The sequence below is a fragment of the Saimiri boliviensis genome, chromosome 5, assembly GCF_048565385.1.
Source record: "Saimiri boliviensis isolate mSaiBol1 chromosome 5, mSaiBol1.pri, whole genome shotgun sequence".
Taxonomy (NCBI): Eukaryota; Metazoa; Chordata; class Mammalia; order Primates; family Cebidae; genus Saimiri; species Saimiri boliviensis.
The window spans coordinates 51879404-51900500 of NC_133453.1; the positions used below are offsets into that span (position 1 = coordinate 51879404).

A 21097-nucleotide genomic window follows, 5' to 3' on the forward strand; every position below is an offset into this window, starting at 1 on the left:
TGTCTTTCTTTCTATAAATTATTTCCTAAAAAGTTGTGGAGTTTCGATCAATTTGCATACCATAATAAATACTTGAGCCATTTCTGGTTTACAGGGCCAGCTGTTTTCCCTAGCTTCAGCTCTGTGATTAAGGATTAAGGAAGGGATGCAAAATGATGAGAAAGGCACAGGGCAATTGCTGCCTTTGGGAGATTTAACAGCACGCTGAGAATTTTTTATAATCTCTGCATTTCCCTTCTTTTATAGTTAAACAAGAAAAACTTTACCAAAAAAAGCCATTCAAAGATTATAACTCAACATTTCAAAGGCAAGTTTTATTTGAATCTATTTCAAGAAAGTATCCTAATGTTCATATTCAGAAACATTACAAAACCTAAACACATACAGGCAACCTCCTGTAAAACCCAAGTATAGAACAAATTCTCTGTGAATCTAAACATTTCTATCCATGTGAGTACATGTAAGAATACTTGTGTTTTGATACTTCAATGTAGTATTATCTTATGTGTTTCAGTATTTTTTTTTTGGCTGGAATTTTCAAGATTTAATATTCAATTGGAAAGAGGGGGAGCCTTGGAATTCTTTTGAGACATGCCTTATTCATCATGAAGTCATCCTGAAAATATGGCAGCCAGTAACACTTTTGTAAAGAAACGTAGGTTCCATTTTACAAGTGTAAATATCTGCTGAGGTCTGTCTTTAAATGTGTACCTAAGAGTAGGAAAGGTTGAGAAAGGAGAGAATCATGCTTTTCCCCTGTATTCAACTTTGATTGTCACGAAGGGAAATATTTTACATAAAATATTTTGTGGAAGTATTTTATGTAAAACTTTCTACAATACAGAGATTCAGGGAACAGTTTGGTGATCGTTCCTGTCCCTTTTTACAGGGCTATTATGATCTCTAATTCTGAGCAAGGTACACTATTTACTTAGAAGCCATTAGTTCACTATTTATTTACAACTAGTAGGCAAGTTAAGGAATGCAAAATACATGATTCTTCTGCTAATTTTTTTCAATCTTAGGTTTATTTGGGGGAAATTTCTTCCTTTCTTTATGCCAAGAATGGCTAACATTTGTGAATGTCAAGTGACATAAAACCCCGTTGCATGTATTTCCCAATGTCAAAGGAGGTTGAACTAATGCTATAAGCAAAGCTGTAACATCAAAGCATAGAATGTTAACAATTTAGTTTAACAGTTCCTTGTAGATCAGACTTTGTTCGTCGTTAAGTAATCTTTTTAGAAGTTACTTAAAAATTCAAGAACTGTATGGTTTTGAAATTTACAAACTCCAGTGATTCCAAGGAAGGAATATTTGTTTTTCTAATTGCCATTGGTGGCTGCAAGCAATGAAACAGTAACCAGCTTATTTTTAGCTATTTTTCTGTTTAATTCCTTTTATGTAGAGAAGACAAAAACTCAAGGCATTATGAGGAAACTAGGGGAGATTAAAGAGAAATCACTGTAGAAGCAACTTTTCAGATAAGTGCATGGTTCTAAATACTCCCTGGGCCAAAGATGGTCCAACTTTTCTGAAAAATGAAGAGGTCAAATATGTGTTTGACCTCCTTGCCAAGTGTGGGTAAGTTGATATCTATGAAAATTTATGAATATCCCCTCACTACCTGTCTCCTCTATTCCCTGTACTGCCTAGCCTGACTCGTTTATTTTTCTTTAATTAAAGCAGCTACTAAGAATAAGATACATAAAGAATTAAAGGAAGTATGTGTGTGTGTGTGTGTGTGTGTGTGTGAGAGAGAGAGAGAGCGAGCGAGAGAGAGAGAGAGACAGAGAAAGAGAGAGCGACAGAGACAGGGAGAGACAGAATTAATATTTAATGAAAATGTAAGAAAATCTAACTGTATATACTTCTGACACACAATTGCCTATTTATCTAATGATACTGATAGTAAACAACTGATTTTGAAAAGTATATAAAAAAGAAAAACAGACACAAAACAGGAAAATAATGACAATTTTAAATGGTTCCTAGAATTATATGATTTTTCAAGCATAAAATTCTTTTATTTTTTTCCTTTCAAAACATAGCCAAGAAGCAAACATCTATCTTTGCTTTCTTTGCAGGAAAGAACCAGTGTCTGGATGAGTTCCAGGCCATCCAGACAGCTATTTCAACTGGAACAAGTGACCTTTGGAACAGACTAGAACATAATAGCCTAGCCAGACAGAGGGGAGGGAGTAGGCAATTGGGAAGGACCCCAACATATTCTTCTGAAAGCTCATTTGAAATAAGAGGACAATAAAAAGTTAAGGACAGAAAAATGAACTTAAAAATACTTCAAACCAGTAAAAACTGTGACCACAATATGGGATTCAAGAAAAGTTACAGTTCTGAGTTTTTAACTGTCATTTTTTAATATACTTGCTTACTATATATACTTCTTCAACCCCTTGAGCACAGGCCCTGTCCCTTAATTACATAACATTCATGTTTGAGTCTTCATAGCCTCTTTGACACTCAGTAACCATTATTTTGTTTTTCCTCTATCAGTTGGGCCAGACTTCCTTCGTCTATGATTCTATGGTGATTGTCAGACAAACTGCAATAATTATCAAGAGCTTTACTTAGCAAATTATTGCTACAATAGAATTTAAAATAATAATAAAGATTTTATTGGAAATAAGATAGTGGTTATCTTCTCTCAACATTTATTTGAAGGCATTTTGTTCTTTTCCAAGAGAACATAAAAAATATAAATTCAGAAAATTAGCAAGAAGCATCTAAATAAATACTCAATCTTTTAATGAATGCTATGGACAAAGTGTTGTACTTGGTACCAAAGAGGAAGGATGTGAAGGCAATCCTTCCTTCAAAATGGTTGAAAAATACATAGCAAAGTTTTAACAAATGTTTTATTAAAAATACAAAAGGAAAGATATTTCTTAGACAATGTTATTGATTTTTACAGAACACATTAATTATCATAAGTTAATTATGTCCAAGGTACTGAGAAAATATTATGAGATTTCAGAGTGTTTTTTCATAGAGATCTTTGTTATTCCAGTGAATACTGAAAAATGCTTTTAAGAAGACAATTTCTATAGCTTCTAGTCAGGTCTTCTTTAATGGAAATGTAGCTAAGGTAAAGAAACTAAATTGTTACAAAATTTGTGTTAGTCCTGGTGGTATTATTAACTGACAAAAAGCACACTGTTAATGATACAGAAATAAGGAATTTGGTTATTTCAATTTATCATGTACTGTCAGAAAAATGAGAAGTTTGCCTTTAAACTCAACTCCTTCTTAAGCATGCCATCTTTTCTGCATTATTTAACTATGATTTTGGAAGTACTACAGTACCGATTAGAAGCTAAGAAGTAAAGCAGAAAAAAATGAATCCAGAGACAGACAATGCTATCTGCTACTTAAATAATATTCATATTTCTCAGATTATATTTTGAAAGCAAGAAAATAGATCATAAATGACTTTAGGAGATGGTGTTCTTGCTAGCTTAAGAAAATCCCACTTGGAATTTTAGAGAAATTATGCTTTGCAGGAGGGGGTTTCATTAGTGGATTATCATGGACCTTAACAACAGAAGGTCAAAACATGAAATAAATATACAAGAATTAAGGTTTGTGTCAAATTCGTGAGACGGACATTAGAGGGGGGAGATCTTAAATATTTATCTAAAGTCATATAGGAAAAAGACACTTTCTGCAGGGGTCCAAGGGCAATCCAATCATGACTGTCAAATTAATGAGCTCCCTATAAAGGGTGTAGTTTAGGTGGAGTCTGAAATTCAGTTGTCAAAATTGAGTCCAAGATTCTTCAAGTAATTTAACAGAGGATGAAGCCCAAAATCATGAGTAAATATTGAATTTGGAAGTATATGTGGAAACACTGGAATAGAAAAACATTAACAGCCAGTTTTTTCAGGGTTATGCTAAGTAACATAAAAACGAATAAAAAATATCACTATTTAGACATGCAACATATTATCTATCAGATATCCTACTGAAAATACATTCCCATAATATTATTAAATTTTTTTAGGAAAGTCCAAATCTAAAATAAAAGAACAAAAAGAGATGAAAATATTTTTGCCATTGGCCTGTCCTGATAAACTTCACATAGGCGGTCTGATATCTGACATCAGCTAGTACGAGGTACCCAGACTTAAATACACTTAAATATAAATGTTCCCAGGGAAATTTTTGGTTCACACAGTGCTGTAATACATATTGGCTTTTATTTATTCATTTACAGACTTCCCATACTTTCCCTTTATGACAATAAACTGACTAAAATCAGGGATCCCGTCAATTTAATGATATCTTTAACATCTGTTAGCAAACTTACTAGATATTTTCTTACCCACAAATTACATGTTATTCACATAAAGTGAGTAATAAATGAATTTTATTGAATCAATTTATGAATCGTTCCTTGGTGTTCAAAGGCTGTGCATGTGAGTCCCCTGCCCCTAAAATACTTAACATTATGTTTTAAAATTGATTCAAAACTTCATGATTGCACTCTTAGTCATAACACACATTCTATTATCAAGTCCACCTTTATAAAACTATCAGCCAAGACACCTTTTGTATTACTGCTAAGTTTAAAAAAGCCTCCAGTTATGAAATTGATATTTACATAATACAGTTTTTGCACCAGATGCTTCTGGTAAAAGGAAACAAATCATGACCTCTCTCACCAGCAGGATCAGTCCACTGTTTTCACAACTGAATGATATTTGCTCATAAAGTTATGTGTGTGGGCTGCAAGAAATGAAGTTAGAGGTAAAGTTCTTTATTTCTTCTTTGCCTTTCTCTCTCACTCTCTCCTTTTCTTTCAGCTCCATTTATGATCAAGAAAATCTGTCACATAATTAGCTTCAGAATGTGTCTAGATTAATTAGAGATTGTTTAACAAATGAATTATGCAATTTAATTTATCTAAAATCATTTATTTTCAGGAAAACCAAACATATCATTGAGTTTACATAGAAATACAATTTTCAACCAGATCTTCATAAAAACGCACTGGAGGAATAATGACCGATTATGTACTATTTAATCATGCCAGTAGCAGAGTTGATTACCATTAAAAATTGGTAAAGTAACATATCTTAAGTGTGCAAATACCATCTTAGTACTCTATTGTGTTACCATTGATAATAAATGGCCACTAAATATATACCCATTACATAAATCTTTTTAAAGTACAATAAAAATACAAATTCTATCTGTTAAAAAAAAGCCATTTATAAGGCTTCTAAACATCCTCATACAAATTCCAAAATACTATCTGACAAACAAAATTATAAAGACTCTTCCTTATGAAACATATATTTCCCTCTAAGTAAGGTATGACTTAGCAGATGAAAGAAACTAAACAGGAAGGCTCATATATACCATATAACATTATGGAAAAACACACAAATATATATTGCATAAGCATATTTGATTTCTTTTCCTAGTGAAAATGTACCTTGAACACTTGAAGAAAATTCCCATGAGTGAAAGATGAATCTATTTTTGAGGGCTACCCCTAACCTAAGTCACATTTTCATTAATGTAGTTTATTTATCTTATAATGTGATGAAACAAGTTAGAAATTTTGACCATACATTTTTATTTTACTGAGTACAAATTAGTCTGTTACATAATGTTTATCAAGAACAAAATGAAAGAGGAATTACTGCTCATGTTGAAGACTAAACTGAGCAGCAACTAGGTTTTTTTGAAAAACTGAGATTTTTGACTTTAACAAAACAAATACAAATTGACTTTACCAAATAATATTGATAATTCATATAGAACAGGTGGTGCAGATTTTAAGGTATCAAAACTAATAGGGTATCAGAAAATAAACTTTGGTGAAAAATATCTTCATCAAAGAAGAAAATATGAGAAGGGTAGTTCTTATGCAGTGAGGAGAAATATATTTGGTAAAGTAAATATGGATAATATCATTGAAACTATAGATAGCATATATTCCAAATGATTTTTAGGTAATATCAAATCAGATGATGCTTCACCATTATAGTAATGTAACTTCTCTCACTTGGAATAAAATTTAAATTTTTTAAATAAATAGCAAATTTTCATTTGTTCACTATCTTTATAAAACAAATTATGTATTTGGAGTATAACTGATCAAAACTAACATCACCTTGCATTTACTAATAAATACTCTAAATACATTTGGTTTACTATTGGAATTTATATCCTTATAATTTTACCTGCTAGGAATTAGTGACCTTGTGGCATTATATTTAAAGTTTACATTTTCCCAGTGATGTGAACAGTATTTATATATGAAATGATAACTGTCTAATGAATAGTAACATGTTTGTTAGTTTGAAAACAAAACATGTTTAGTTTGGCATTGGTATATCTCTTCAGAATTTAAAAAGTTATCTATCATTAAGGTATGGCTTTTGGGAAATCATTAATAAACTAGCAATCTGGAAAATGAATACAAATCTCAAGATGCTAACTACATAGAACTCAGACGCAAGGCAGATATTTGTATAATATGTCTTTCAATTATAAATTCATCTACAATAGAAACAAAGGAACATACAAGTATGATCTACTTTACAGGAAGTTGTTTTTAAAATAAAAATTACAGATCAATCGTGAAGGTGAGGAAATTTAACTGAAATAATTTTCAAAACAGTAAAATATTCAAAAACATATTGGCACATGAATAATACCTATCTTAAAGTAATAATAAATGACATGTGTATATAAACACATTTAACACAAGTCAGGATTTCTTGTTCTTGACATCAGCACCTACTGTCTAATGGGTCGAGACAAAATACTGTGCCTTCAAGAGTTAGTCCCATTTTGAACCCCTCCTGTAAAAGAGAATAAAATCATTAATATCCGAAATGCTCACAGTAAAATAAAATAAAATCAGTGAATAAAAAGACTATGAACTGAAGTTGAAACCTTCATGCTTTGATCAACTAATAAATAACTACACATCAAATGTTGACTTATTGAATTTTTATATAGATGTATAGCACTGGCAGTTCTTTTAGATCCCATTAACATTTTAATGTTTTAGAGATATATGAGGTTAGCATGTATGAGAGACAGAAGAAAATACATAAAATTAGGTAGTTCTAAAATAAAGGTTTCTTTTTCAGAAAAGTCGAGTTATTACATTATTCTACTGTAACTGAAATCTGTTAGCTTTAAAAATTATTAATTTAAATATTATTAAGATAGACTTCAAATTGATGAGAGACGCAAGATAGCCTGATGATTTTCACCTTTTCTTCCTGGTTAGCCCTGACCAGAGCCTTGGCAAAATATTTCTTTTAAATGCAATGCCATATCCTCTGTGGAACACACAACTGCAGACTACTTTGCCATGGAGAAAGCTTCCCTTACTAGTCTCGCTGTTGCTTATAGTGGACTGGCTTATTTGACTTCTACTCGCCTTTGCATATTTTAGAAGTTAGGTTGTCTTTGATTTATTAAGTGTGAGAAACACAATTGCTATGAAACTGTTTATCCACCAAGACTTTGAGTTAAAAGTTAATGGCAAAGGAGTCTGTCCTTCTCCACTCTAATCTATTTCTCGCTTTTTTTTTTTTTTTTTTTTTTTTTTTTTTTTGGCATAAGATAATTGAACTGTGGGCCATCTCCAGTCTTACCACCTCTTCCCATTCCTAACCTTTCTTGTAAATCTATATATATTGGCCTACAAAAAGATGAAAATCACAGACTCCCATTGATCAATGGAAGTGGAGGTTATATTGTAGGTCTCCTTGTAGATGCAAATGTGGTAGTGCTCCATACATACTCTACCTTTTTTTTTCTTACTAACAGAAGTGAAATGTTTCAGAAAGGTAATTTGTCATTTGGAGTGGCCACGTGATACATTATTGGCAAATAATATGTAGACAGCAGTGTATTCCTAAAGAAAACAAAATGTCTCTCAAAGGGAACCATTGGTTTCATTCACCTCTGCTTCGGATGTTTTATTTAATTAGACTGACTATATCTACCTGTAGGTTAGCTAATTGTGTATCATTTTGCATACCCCAAATTACTATTATTTAGAATAAGTATGTAAACGTTCTTATGTTTGTAAAACTCCAATATAAACATCATCATATAGAGGAGAAAAGTAGTTATTAAGCTGCAAGCCACACTTTGTTATTAATGTTCAAAGAATAATCTTCATTATGTTTATAGTACAGAGACTACTAATGTATAGTAATTATGACAATGTAATCATTGTGAAGGTTTTTAAAAAAGTCTTTCCAGTACTTAGAATATAATTTTTATTTAGTTGACTAAATATGAGAGTATTTATCATTATTTAAAAAAAATCTGTTCTTATCACAAAATATATTTTGCCATACTTATTTATATTTTTCAAACACCCAGCAAATACTTAGAAAAATAAATATTTTAAACTGAAATACTGTAAATAAACTTTGCTTTGAATTATTTCATTAGGCTATCTGAAGCTCTGTGTATTATGTCATCTTCTGGTAGATTATGAATGGTAGATAGATGATACATCGATAAATAATGATAGCTAGAAAGAGAGTTATGTGTGGAAATGTTTGATACCATACAGCACTTTTAAATTTTATCAGTTCATTCGGACAGTAAACTAGTGTCACTTCAATTACCCTGAAAATACTATTTGTCAATGTGTTATCAGACACAGAAAAGCAGAATAGAACAGAATAGCCATCAAAGTAAAATAGAGGTCAATTACTATTTCAATAATAACATGTTAGTATATCACTTACAATAATATCTATCTCCATATTCACTTTTGTTTGAGATGGAGCTTTGCTCTTGTTGCTCAGGATGGAGTACAATGGCACAATCTCAGCTCACTGCAACCTCTGTATCCCGGGTTCGAGCGATTCTCCTGCCTCAGCCTCCCTGAGTAGCTGGAATTACAAGCATGCACCACCATACCTGGCTGAATTTTTAAATTTTTATTTTTAGTAGAGATGGGGTTTCTCCATGTTGGTCAGGCTGGTGTCAAACTCCCAACCTCAGGTGATCCTCTCGCCTCAGCATCCCAAAGAGCTGGGATTACAGGCATGAGCCACGGCACCTGGCCTCTCCATATTGATTTGTTGAGGATCCTTACATATTATAAGGTTTCTTGATTTTCTTTCTTCCTAAGATAAAATTTCCCGCACATTTCCTGATCTTCTTCATAAGTCCCATTTTGCAAATCACAGTTTAATAAACTCTGAATCATTCTATATTCTCTTGAGCTTCAAACCTCTTAATAAAATGAGGCTTTATTCACTTATGCAATGATGGGAATTATCATAAGCTAATGTCACACAAAATAATGATTAAATAATTAAAATATTAACCATATGCTTTTTACACGAAATATTTTGATGAATTTTCTTATTTTGAAATACAAAAGCATATCAAGAAAAGAAAAGCCACTACATTTTAAAGTATGTCTTTTTTTTCTATTTATAGGTGTTTAATAATGATTTTAGTAATAGTCAATGCCTATACATTTATGCCATATAACTTTCTTATGTAAGTATTATATTACATATACATAGTTTTCTATCTTCCCCTTTTCATCTTTGCAGACCCTGATTATTTTAAATTCCCACAAAATAATTTATTATGACTATATAAAATATTATTAATTTTTATGACAATTGCTTCCCAGCATTTAAAAATCATGAATAATGTTGACTAGGTATTTTTATTTATAGAGCTTGAACACATTTATAATTATTTGTTCCTCAAAATAGATTACTTTAAAGTTTTGATATCAAATCGAAATAAAAGATTAATAACAAGTTACTCTTTAAATTGATTGCTAGGCCAGAGTTACCTCTAAACTAACTCTGACCTAGCAATAATTTAGAGTGCTTATTTTATCACACGTTCACTTGTATTGTTTATTAATTTAAAAACATCTACTAGATTAAAATGGCATTTAAGTTCTTTATTTGATTTGTATGTTTACTTTGATTAGACGGAACACGTCTACATATGTGTAAGCCACTTGTGATCTTCTTTTGTGAACTAGTGCTTTTTTTAACTTATCTGTTGATCCTTTAGTTTCCTAGTCATTTGTCTAATTGTTTTAATTATGTATATGTAATGTATTTACATATTTTTAGACAGCAAATTTTTTAAAAATGGATACTATATGTCCATACTTAAGTTTTCCTTATAAAATTTTCTTTCCAATTTAAAAGTCTGATAAATATTCAATACTATTCTAAATATTTTTAAATGCCTCCAGATTTTTTAGTTATCGCCATTCTAACTGGTGTGAGATGGTATCTCAATGTGGTTTTGATTTGCATTTCTCTAATAATCAGTGATGATGAGCATTTTTTCATATGTTTGTTACCTTCATATATGTCTTCTTTTGAAAAGTGTCTATTCATATCCTTCACCCACTTTTGGATGAGTTTGTTTGCTTTTTTCTTGTAAATCTGTTGGTTCTTTGTAGATTCTGGATATTAGCCCTTTGTATGATGGGTAGATTGCAAAAATTTTTTCCCATTCTGTTGGCTGCTGGTTCGCTCTAATGGTTGTTTCTTTTGCTGTACAGAAGCTCTGAAGTTTAATTAGATCCCATTTGTTTATTTTGGCTTTTGTTGCTGTTGCTTTTGGTGTTTTAGTCATGAAGTCCTTGCCTATGCCTACGTCCTGAATGGTTCTGCCTAGGTTTTCTGAGACAACAGATGCTGGAGAGGATGTGGAGAAGTGGGATCACTTTTACAATGTTAGTGGGAGTGCAAATTAGTTAAACTATTGTGGAAGACAGTGTGGTGACTCCTCAAGGATATAGAAATAGAAATTCCATTTGACCCAGCAATCTCATTACTGGGTATATAACCAAAGAACTATTATAAATTTTTCTGTTATAAAGACACATACACATGTATATTCATCATGGCACTGTTTACAATAACAAAGACCTGGAACTAACCCAAATGCCCATCAATGATAGATTGGACAGGGAAAATGTGGCACATATACACCATGGAATATTATGCAGTCATAGAAAACGATGAGTTTATGTCCTTTGTAGGGACATGGATGAACCTGGAAACCATCATTCTCAGCAAATTGACACAAGAACAGAAAATCAAACACTGCATGTTCTCCCTCATAGGCGGGTGTTGAACAATGAGAACACTTGGACACAGGGAGGGGAGCATCACACACTGCGGTCTGTTGGGGGGCTACAGGAGGGATAGTGAGATGGAAGATGGGGAAGGGATAATGTGGGGAGAAATATCAGGTATGGGTGATGGGGGATGGTGGCAAAAAACCACCTTGCCATGAATGTACCTATGCAACAATCTTGCATGATCTGCACATGTACCCTAGAATCTAAAGTACAATAATAAATAAATAAATAAATAAATAAATAAATGTTGATTACTTCTGAAATTTATCTCGGCATTTGCTGTAAGTTTCAGCAGTACATTGATCTTCTCCCAGAGTATGAACCTGTTGACTTAACACTATTTGTGCAAGCTTCTTTCATCCTTTGCAACCTTGCCATGCTTATTTTTCAATGTATTAAATTATTATAGCTCACATGGTACACTGTGGGCTATCAATACTGTTCCACTTTTTTTCCTGTTGGTGATATCTACTGGAAAATTTAAATTATGTCAAACTGAATAACTATATTATTGATTTCAAATAAATGATTAATCTTCTAACTACTTATACTGAAATATGGCTTAACATTTCTGCATAAATGCTTACATGCCTGAGATGTTTCTGTGATTTCAAACTTAATTCAATCCCCTTTAAAATAGCTTAGTTACAATCTCTGTAAATGAAAGATGAAAACTAAATGTCTCACTAGGCTTATTAACGCAATAGGTATTCAAAACTCATTGTACTACATTAAGTTTTTATGTGATATGCAAAGATAAATATAGTTGCTAAATTGTGTATTAAATTCATTAGGCTAGCAAGATTAATAATAAAAGCTACCACAGACTTCAGATGAAGAAAATATTATTTTACTTTAGTTAAAGTGACCTTGCAAGTAAATCTTGGACTAAAAGAAACAATCATGGCCAAGCATGGTGGCTCATGCCTGTAGTCCCAGCACTTTGGGAGGTCTAACTGAGTACAATGCTTGAGCCCAGCAGTTTGAGACCAGCCTGGACAACATGGTGAAACCCTATTTTTAACAAAAAATGCAAAAATCAGCCATGTGTGGTAGTGCACACTTGTAGTCCCAACTACTGGGGAGGCTGAGGAGGTAGAGGTTGCAGTGAGCCAAGATAATGCCATTGCTCTCCTGCCTGGGTAGGGTGATAGAGTAAGATTCTGCCTCAAGAAAGAAAAAGAAAAAAATAAAGAAAGTAGACAATACACTAGTGATTAAGTCATTAAAAAATAATCTTAAAATATGGCTTATGAAACCTCTTTAAACATAACTATCAGATTATCCTATAACCATATGAAGCTGTTGTTTGAATTTTTATAGAATAAAGTATGCAAATTTTAAAGTTTCAGCTTTAAAAAGTTGTAAGTTATTTAAAATTATGGTAAAAATAATATACCAACCATCTCTGGCGCTACCCACATGAAAGCAGTAAAAAATTAAGAAAGACATTAAGAAAATATTAGAAACAGCAAAAGCAAAAACACCACAGTTTAACATTATTGGACTATATCACAAAATACAGTGTGTCTCAAACTTGGTTCCAACAAAATCTAGAGATAGAAGTTTATCTTTGAAACTCAGTAATTTTTTTTCCAATTTTAGGAAAATCTAAAAAAAATGTAGAAAAGTACTCTGATCTGGGTAACTCTTGAGAATAAATACTACCACATCAATATTTGTCTTTATTACTACAAAAGTATTAGTCCAAAATAATACATGTCCAATGGGTAAAACTAATATAAAAGGAAAGGAATTGATTTCATATGAAATACAACATTCTTGCTAAATTATCATGCACCATTTGAAAGTTTCATAGTATATGAAACATAGAAAAGAATTAAGAAATCTGTTCCATCAGACACAATACATGTTGAAATCAACAGAAATTTGATACGTTGGTTTTAGTTTCAAAAAATAAGATCATCCATCCTGCACTGGTGGTGTAATTTTGCTTTCATTTAATTTATAATTTATTGAATCACAATTTTATAAAAACTAAAAGGACAAATTGTTTATAACATTTTTGTTGAAATTTAAAAATTGTAAGTTAATACTAAGGATCTAAAATAATTTTTAATGTAAAAGGGAATTAAGAATCATTCAACTTGAGAAACACTGTTATAACAGAGTCTTTGAAAACCTGAAGGCATATGTTAAGAAACCCAACTTTTAAATTCAGGCATGTTACTATATCTAGAATAAAATGAATTCATGCACTACCTAGAAAATAAGACTGCTACACAGCTGGAGTCATAAATGAGTAAAAGGTCATTTAAATGAACTTTCTAAGAAGGATTGTAATTATCAGTGATAGACCAGAGTTCACCCATAATTGTTTTCTCAGGGAAGTGAGGCATAGAGAATGAATGTATTAACCCGACTAATAAACAAAAATACCTCATTTTCCTTACTTTAGTTTCTTCATTGTCTCTTCTCAATCAGCTTCATATAATTGGTGTCTGTCTGGATTCTACCATATATAAACTTTTTGATGAAAAATAGGATATAATAACTTCACCAAAATATAAAGGGCAAATATAAAGGGAAGACTTTATTTTCGTGTTCATAAGACTATTTTTAAATAATGGTCCATAGTGCAAAGCTTTTAAAAATGATTTCTGCAAACTTCAGATCAATTTAGAACAAAAAAGTAAAAGGAAGAGAGAGAAATGAAAACCCAACTGGACCAAATTCCTAAAGAAGTTGTCACTGGGTGTCTGCTTTTTACATAAAAGCCCAAAAGTTATGAATTACAGCTACAATGCTTCTTTTCAGAGAGAACAATTTTAATCTTACAGAGATTTTCCCTCATTTTCTCATCTACAATTTTCAAATTCATAATTATTAAAACTGAGATCAAATCTTATAAATCTAATTCAATGACTTTTAAACTCTGGATTTCAAAACAATGAACCATTAGAATCCGTGACACTTGTATAAAAAAATGAATCATCTTATTGCCATTGTAAATTGAACCATTGAATAACCAACAACCTTATCCTTAGCATATGTAGGAGTATTTTTAGGACTAACGGTACATTATTATTTTTAAGTAATTATTTTAAGTGAGTTTTTATAGTGAAAATAATTGAAGGAAACCATAGTTTTGGTACATAACATCCTCTTTGTCCCAGATCAAAATGAAATAAACCAATTATCAGCCAATCTGTTAAAATAGTCACCTGCATCTCATCTAATTTTGATTGAATATCTGGAGGGAAATCTGCTGCTCCACAGTTAAATGGGTCAAAAGGTTCTGCTCCAAACAGGTCCCGTTCTAAAAGGAAGGAAATAATTTAGTAAATGAAATAACAAGAAGTGAACTGGAGTGATTTCAAAGGCAGGATTATATAAATGAATATTTACATAATCAAATGAGCCACTAATCCACACTTACACTGTATGTTGTGCTTTCCTGCGCTTAGACCAGTTAAACATTAGTATGGAAGAAAAGATCCATTTTATATTAAAAAGTTTTGTTACAAAGAATTATTATCTAGAGAGGTTTCTGTGTTTTTAATGAAGACTTCTTAAAATCAAATTCACCAGTGTTGCTAATTAATAAATTATAATACCTATATTTTATTGAAACAATTTAAATTAGTTAAATTTAATGCATTACTCAATGAGACTACCTTAATTCCATTGATTGATGCCTTGCAACAGAATGAGACTACCTTAATTCCATTGATTGGTGCCTTGCAACACAATAGTAAAGCAATACGTAGGACTAAGTCGACTTACAGATAGCTCTGCTCAAAGTTCATGCACTGTTCTCTCTCCTTTTATCCAGAGAAAATTTTAAAGCACTTGTCTTATGCAGTATGTAATGATATCACCTTTCTAGATAGCCACGATGAGATAGATTCTTTAAAAATGCCTCCTATCTCAGAAATACATTTCTTTTTTAAAAGCAGCAGGGATGCAGCATCAAAAAGCTTTCTGTACATATCTTCTAAAGTATGCATTGCTATTTTTTATCACTAAAGGAATATCAAAGTTAAAATTGATGTTTGTAATTGATAGATTATGGCCTCTTATGAGATTTTAAAATAAAATTCTTAAGAAATTCCTTGCCTCTGTATCAATTCAAATGTATCCTTAATTGGAAAAATATTAAATTATATATGAAAATGTGTATTTGTAACATAGTCATACCTTCATTTTGCAGAGAACTTCACATTCTCTGAATTCAATGCTATGTAAGAAATATTTATGCTACTTGATTTCTGCTATATCCTGTAAAATCACTCTGAGATTCTCATTGTGAAGGAGCCTTACATTTCCGGTTATCATGTTTTTTTTCCAGACTCTTGTTTTAAGTAAGTTAATAACTGTGAAATTCTTATAATCTCTTTGTACTTGCAGGCATTGTATAAATAAGGGGGACATATAATTTATCATCTGATTACAGATACTTTCAAAAGTAAAAGGAGTATTTCCAGTAGTTATAGATTGGAACAATAAATTTCCCTTTGACTAGGATAGTCCTGGCTTACAGATTTTGTCCCAGTGTTGGGGCTATCCTAGTCAAATGGAAATTTATTTTTCTCTTATATATAACTGCAGAGTATTACAATTGGTATTATTTATTTTTCTCAGTTTAGTGTTGCTCAGGCAATAAATCACAATTTAGGTTTCAGAGGATCTTTTCTTTGAAGGAATGTCCTGGTTTCCACTATACCATAAGCAGACTGAACAATGCTTTTCACATAGCAGATGTTTGTTTAAAAATGAATTAATGAAAAGGAAGATTTGCTCAAAAGTTTCTGCTTCAAATAGGTCCCATTGTATAAGGAAGAAAAAATTTAGTAAATGAAATAACAAGAAGTGACTCACTTATATATCATTATGTCTATATAATCTGCATTTCTCTATATTTATTAAACTTTGATACTCAGGAATATGTAGACATTTAAACATCTATCAAGGTGTTACTGCAGCATTCTTGTTACACTTCAGCAAAGAGAATAGCCCATTTTATCCCCGCCCTAGAAATCTGTGGAACTTTGAACTTGAGAGAGATGATTTAGGATATCTGACAGAAGAAATTTCTAAGCAGCAAAGCATTCAAGATGTGACCTGGCTTTTTCTAAAAGCATACAGTCATATGCATGCTCAAAGAGATAATTTGAAATTGGAACTTATGTTTAAAAGGGAAGCAGAGCACAAAAGTTTGGGAAATGTGCAGCTTGACTATGTGGTAGAAAAGAAGCCCCATTTTCTGAGGAGAAATTCAAGCCTGCTGCATAAATTTCCATAAGTAAAAAGAAGCTGAATGTTAATAGCCAAGAAAACGAGGAAAATGTCACCAGTGCATGTCAGACATTTGCAGCAGCCCCTCCCATCGAGGGCCCAAAGGACTGAGAGGAACAAATGGTTCCATGGATCAGGTCCTGCTGCTCTGTGCAGCCTCAGGATGTGGTGTCCTGCTTGCCAGCCACTCCACCTCCAGCTGTGGCTAAATGGGGCCAAGATATAGCTCAGGCCATTGCTTCAGAAGGAAAAACCCTAAGCCTTGGTGGCTTCCATGTGGTGTTGGGCCTGGAGGGGCACAGAAGACAGCAGTTGAGCTTTAGGAACCTCTGCCTAGATTTTAGAGGATGTATGGAAATGCCTGGATAATTGGGCAGAAAATCTGTGTCAGGAGTTGAGCCCTCATGGAGAGCCTCTACTAGGACAATGCAGAGAAACAAGGGGTTGGAGCCCCCACCCAGAGTACCCACTGGGGCACTGCCTAGTGGAGCTGTGAGAAGTGGTACACTGTCTTCCAGACCTCACAGTGGTAGATCCACCAATAGCTTTCACTCTGTGCCTAGCACTCAATGCCAGTCTATAAAAGCAGCCATGGGGGCTGTATCCTGCAGAGTCATAGAGGCGGAGCTACCCGAGGCCTTGGGTCCCATCCCTTGCATTAGCATGCTCTGGATGTGACACATGGAGTAAAAGGAGATAATTTTGGAGCCTTAAGATTTAATGATTGCTCCACTGGGTTTCAAACTTGCATAGGGCCTATGGCTCCTTTGTTTTGCCAATTTCTGTCATTTGTAATGGGAATATTTACCCGATGCTTATACCCTCATTGTATTTTGCAAGTAACTAACTTGCTTTTTATTTTACAGGCTCATAGGTGAAAGAGACTTGCCTTGTCTCAGATAAAACTTTGGACTTGAACTTTTGGGTTAATGCTGGAATAAGTTAAGACTTTGAGAGATTGTTGCAAAGGCATGATTGGTTTTAAAACGTTAAAAGGACATGAGATTTGGGAGGGGCAAGAAGTGGAATAATATGATTTGGGTCTGTGTCTTCACCCAAATCTAATCTCAAATTGTAATCTACACATTGAGGGAGGGACCTGGTGGGAGGTGATTGGATCATGCTGGAAATTTCCCCCTTGCTGTTCTCATGATAGAGAGGGAGTTCTGATGAGATCTGATGGTTTAAAGGTGGCAGTTTCCCCTGAATGCACTGTCTTTTCTGCTGCCACATAAGATGTGCCTTGCTTCTCCTTTATTTTCTGCCATGACAGTGAGTTTCCTGAGGCCTCTATCCATGCAGAACTGTGAGTCAATTAAATCTCTTTCGCTTATAAATTACCTAGTCTCAGATTGTACCTTTACAGAAGTGTGAAAACAGGCTAATACACTAGTCTCATTACTTTGTATTCACAAATTAGTCCTCTAACATGTATTGAATACCCAACATGAGCAATGTATTTTAAATTCCATGGAGGAAACAAATATAATATGGGCCCTGCCATGTATGAAAGTCTTAAGCTAAAACTTCAAGTTATATTCACAACGACTTAATGTAAACTAGGCAGTGTGCTAGGCAGTGTGCTATCCAGCAGAATGTGTAAAACCCTCCTTTTTTCTGTTTCCTTTTAGACATAGTGACTGATTCATGACCATTGAGATTTATTCTTTCAGTGTCTGTCACAGGGCACAGATGGATATATATTACAGTCAAGATATTGAAAATGAGCATCTGTTAGATGTTTTCTAATTTATCAGATAGAGACTTTAATGCTCATTCCAGATATATAAAAGGTAAAACAGAAAAGCAATGAATTTCTAGCATTTTAGATAGGAAAGAACCCTTACAAAAGGTTAATATGTTCATGAAATTCATATAATTTACATAATTTTTTCAACTAAAAAAGTTCATAAACCCTATGCTGATAAAAATATTTTAATCAGCTCTATTAGACATGTCAAAATTAATATAATTACCACCGGTTATTTTTAATAAAGTAAAAAATTAAAATATAATCCCGGTGATATATAATTAAATATTTTATATTATTATGTAATACACCAAAATATCATTGTTCACACAATAGGTAAAAGTTGCAAATAGAGATGTCTTTAGTAGTATAGTTTGAATTATAAAGTAAAATATAATTAAGGAAATTTATACATATAGAAAAATAATACTTTAATAATTAAAATTGTAAGTGAAGTTGTTAAGATATGTAATTTCCCACAAAGTCTTAATTATGCATTTACAATGTATACTTTTAAATGTACACAAATATAACAAGGAACATTGATTTGTTGAGAAAGCTTACTAATCTCAGAAGATCTACTAGGCACTGGAGGTGGCTGTGTGCCATTGCGAGTAGGTATCGAAGACTGGTGTGATGTTGGAGAAAATGGAATCATATCAAAGATGTCAGTGGAGGGCGACTTAGGTGTCATACTGCCTACCTGCAATGAAAATAATATGAATTAGGGTAGTATTTCATATAGACACATTGTAATGCTAAGTATTTCATATGCATATGTAACATATATAAACAACAAATTCAGTTGAATCATAAGAGTTTGCCATTTTGTAGAACAAAAATAGTTAAGTATTGGCAATTTCATGTGGTTCTCTTAATTATGACAAATGCTCATTAAGAAGAAAGCAATAGAAAATTTCTGCAAAATAGTAACAATATTATTCCAGATAGATATAAAAGATACAGTGAATGTTTTGGATATATAGAAGTGCTTGCTACTTGTAACAGAGACTTAGATATATTAGAAACTATTCACATAAAAATATGACTTCAGTAAGACACTCTGCTTAAGATCACATTTAAACAGGAATAATTAGACATAAGTGACTCGCCTTCTTAAATATAAGCATTCAAATGCAATTGACTTTTTTGCATTCTCAAAAGTAGGATTTATTTTAGTTTGTATTTATGACTAAACTGATAGTCATTGAAGTACATTTTATTCTTGAAAGATTTCATCAAGTTTTCTGTAATAAATAGCTATCTTATAAACTAAATTAATAATCACCTATGTACTGCCCAAATCATTGAGTTTTCTGACAACAGTCTGGGTCAGGACTCAACACATATAGGGACAGATAAATAAAAATCTCATGAAGTTGTAGCCAAGAATATAAAAATTAGACATTCATCACTTTGTCAAATAGGGGACAATAGGTATATATGTATAGTCTCCTTTGAAAAGCATCTGATTGGATCAGGGATTTAAAAAAAGAGAATTTCCATTTTGAGGAGAATAGTGATGAAAAATTTGCTTTTCCTGTGAGAATGTGAACAAAGATTGCTTAGAGTGGTTCATATTAAAATTAGATTTCTCAGAATATGTTTACTTTTCTGATTCACAGATGATGCAGGTGATGAAAAATGAGGCTTATGTGTGTAGAGAGTGATGAATTTACTACTCAGCTAAAATAATTGTTAGTACATTATTTTTCATGCAGGAAAATTGCTGTTATCTCCCTTTCGATAACAATTTGTTTATTGTATCCCCTTACCTCTTTTCGCTTACTCAGCAATACCATTCCCTTAATTATCCCATTCCTGTATCGCCTCTCACTTGTATATCTCTGCTCTTTTTCAGGATACAAAAATTCTAAAATCTTGGCTGTCATTAAAAGCAAAACAAACCAACCAAAATTTTACTTATTCTGTTCCTCTTTAATCTTCCAGCCTCTCATCTCTTTCTTTTTCCTTCAAGGCTAAGCTCTTTGAAAGAGATACTACATGTTCCGTACTAATATTTACTTCATCCAATCTTTAACTCTTAGCAATCTAGATTTTATTCTTTTTGCACTGAACTCTACTGAAATTGCTTTTACCAATGATCTAATTTCCCAATTGCAATATCTGATAGACCCTTTGTAAATTTCTATACTATCACCACCCTATACTTGGTAGTGATAGTGTAGAAATTTACAAAGGATTTCTACACTTTCTGGTATCAGGTAATCAAATAAAACAAAAATGGCACATAAAGGCTCCAGATCACATCCCGTTGATTCAAGATACATCTAAATTTTTGATAACTTTGTAAATAGCACATTTTGGCAGAGTTTAAACAAAATAAATGGGATAATAAAAAAGAGTTATCTGCTTAGCAAATTACATGAGGTCTTGGGATGCTGCTTTCACTGACTGGCTTGGGAAAGCCACATTTAGAAGGTGGTGGTATTAACATTCCCAGTGATAGTCTTGAATCAGGCGAGTTGACAGGAGTGACAGAGATGGAAGAAATATTGAGACAGGGAGATGAATCACCACTACTACGCCAGAAAGAGGATGAACATCTCTGAAACCCATGTTGCTCATGACCAGACATTTTGTGCAGCAGCTGTAAAGGAATGACAGAAAGAGAAATACCCTAAGAGAACAGAAGGCAAGGAGGAAGGGAAAAAGGATACATGAAACTTACTTGTAAAATAGTGTTTTGTTAAGATGATAAGATCATTTCACAGTAACTTTACTAAAATTAAAACATAGAGTTGATTTTTCTATGTCATAGTCCTTAGATTGTGGATTGCTTAATTTGATTTTTTTTTTACCGAAATACTACATTTTTAGATATTTTGAATAGAATATTGCATTAATCAGGACCCGAGAGGACGAGAATGGAGAGAAAAATGAAGAAAGCCTAAAGATTTATTTTGAAGAGGGCTTCTGTA

At 32.5% G+C, this 21097-nt stretch overlaps 1 protein-coding gene across 13 annotated transcripts in view; it reads right to left on the reverse strand.

Moving 5' to 3' along the window:
- Window positions 1-4913: 4913 nt before the first annotated feature.
- Window positions 4914-21097, reverse strand: part of GULP1 (GULP PTB domain containing engulfment adaptor 1) — a 286180-nt gene continuing 269996 nt past the window's right edge. For 9 of the 13 annotated variants that reach the window (XM_010351580.3, XM_074399371.1, XM_074399370.1 and 6 more), the window contains 4 exons: window positions 20542-20766; window positions 18720-18858; window positions 14332-14426; window positions 4914-6836 (listed from right to left, as the gene is read on the reverse strand). In XM_010351580.3, the coding sequence (XP_010349882.1) occupies window positions 6765-6836; window positions 14332-14426; window positions 18720-18858; window positions 20542-20766 (531 nt within the window). In that variant the 3' untranslated portion in view covers window positions 4914-6764. The other 4 variants (XM_003940837.4, XM_039469906.2, XM_010351585.3 and 1 more) reach the window with 2 other exon arrangements.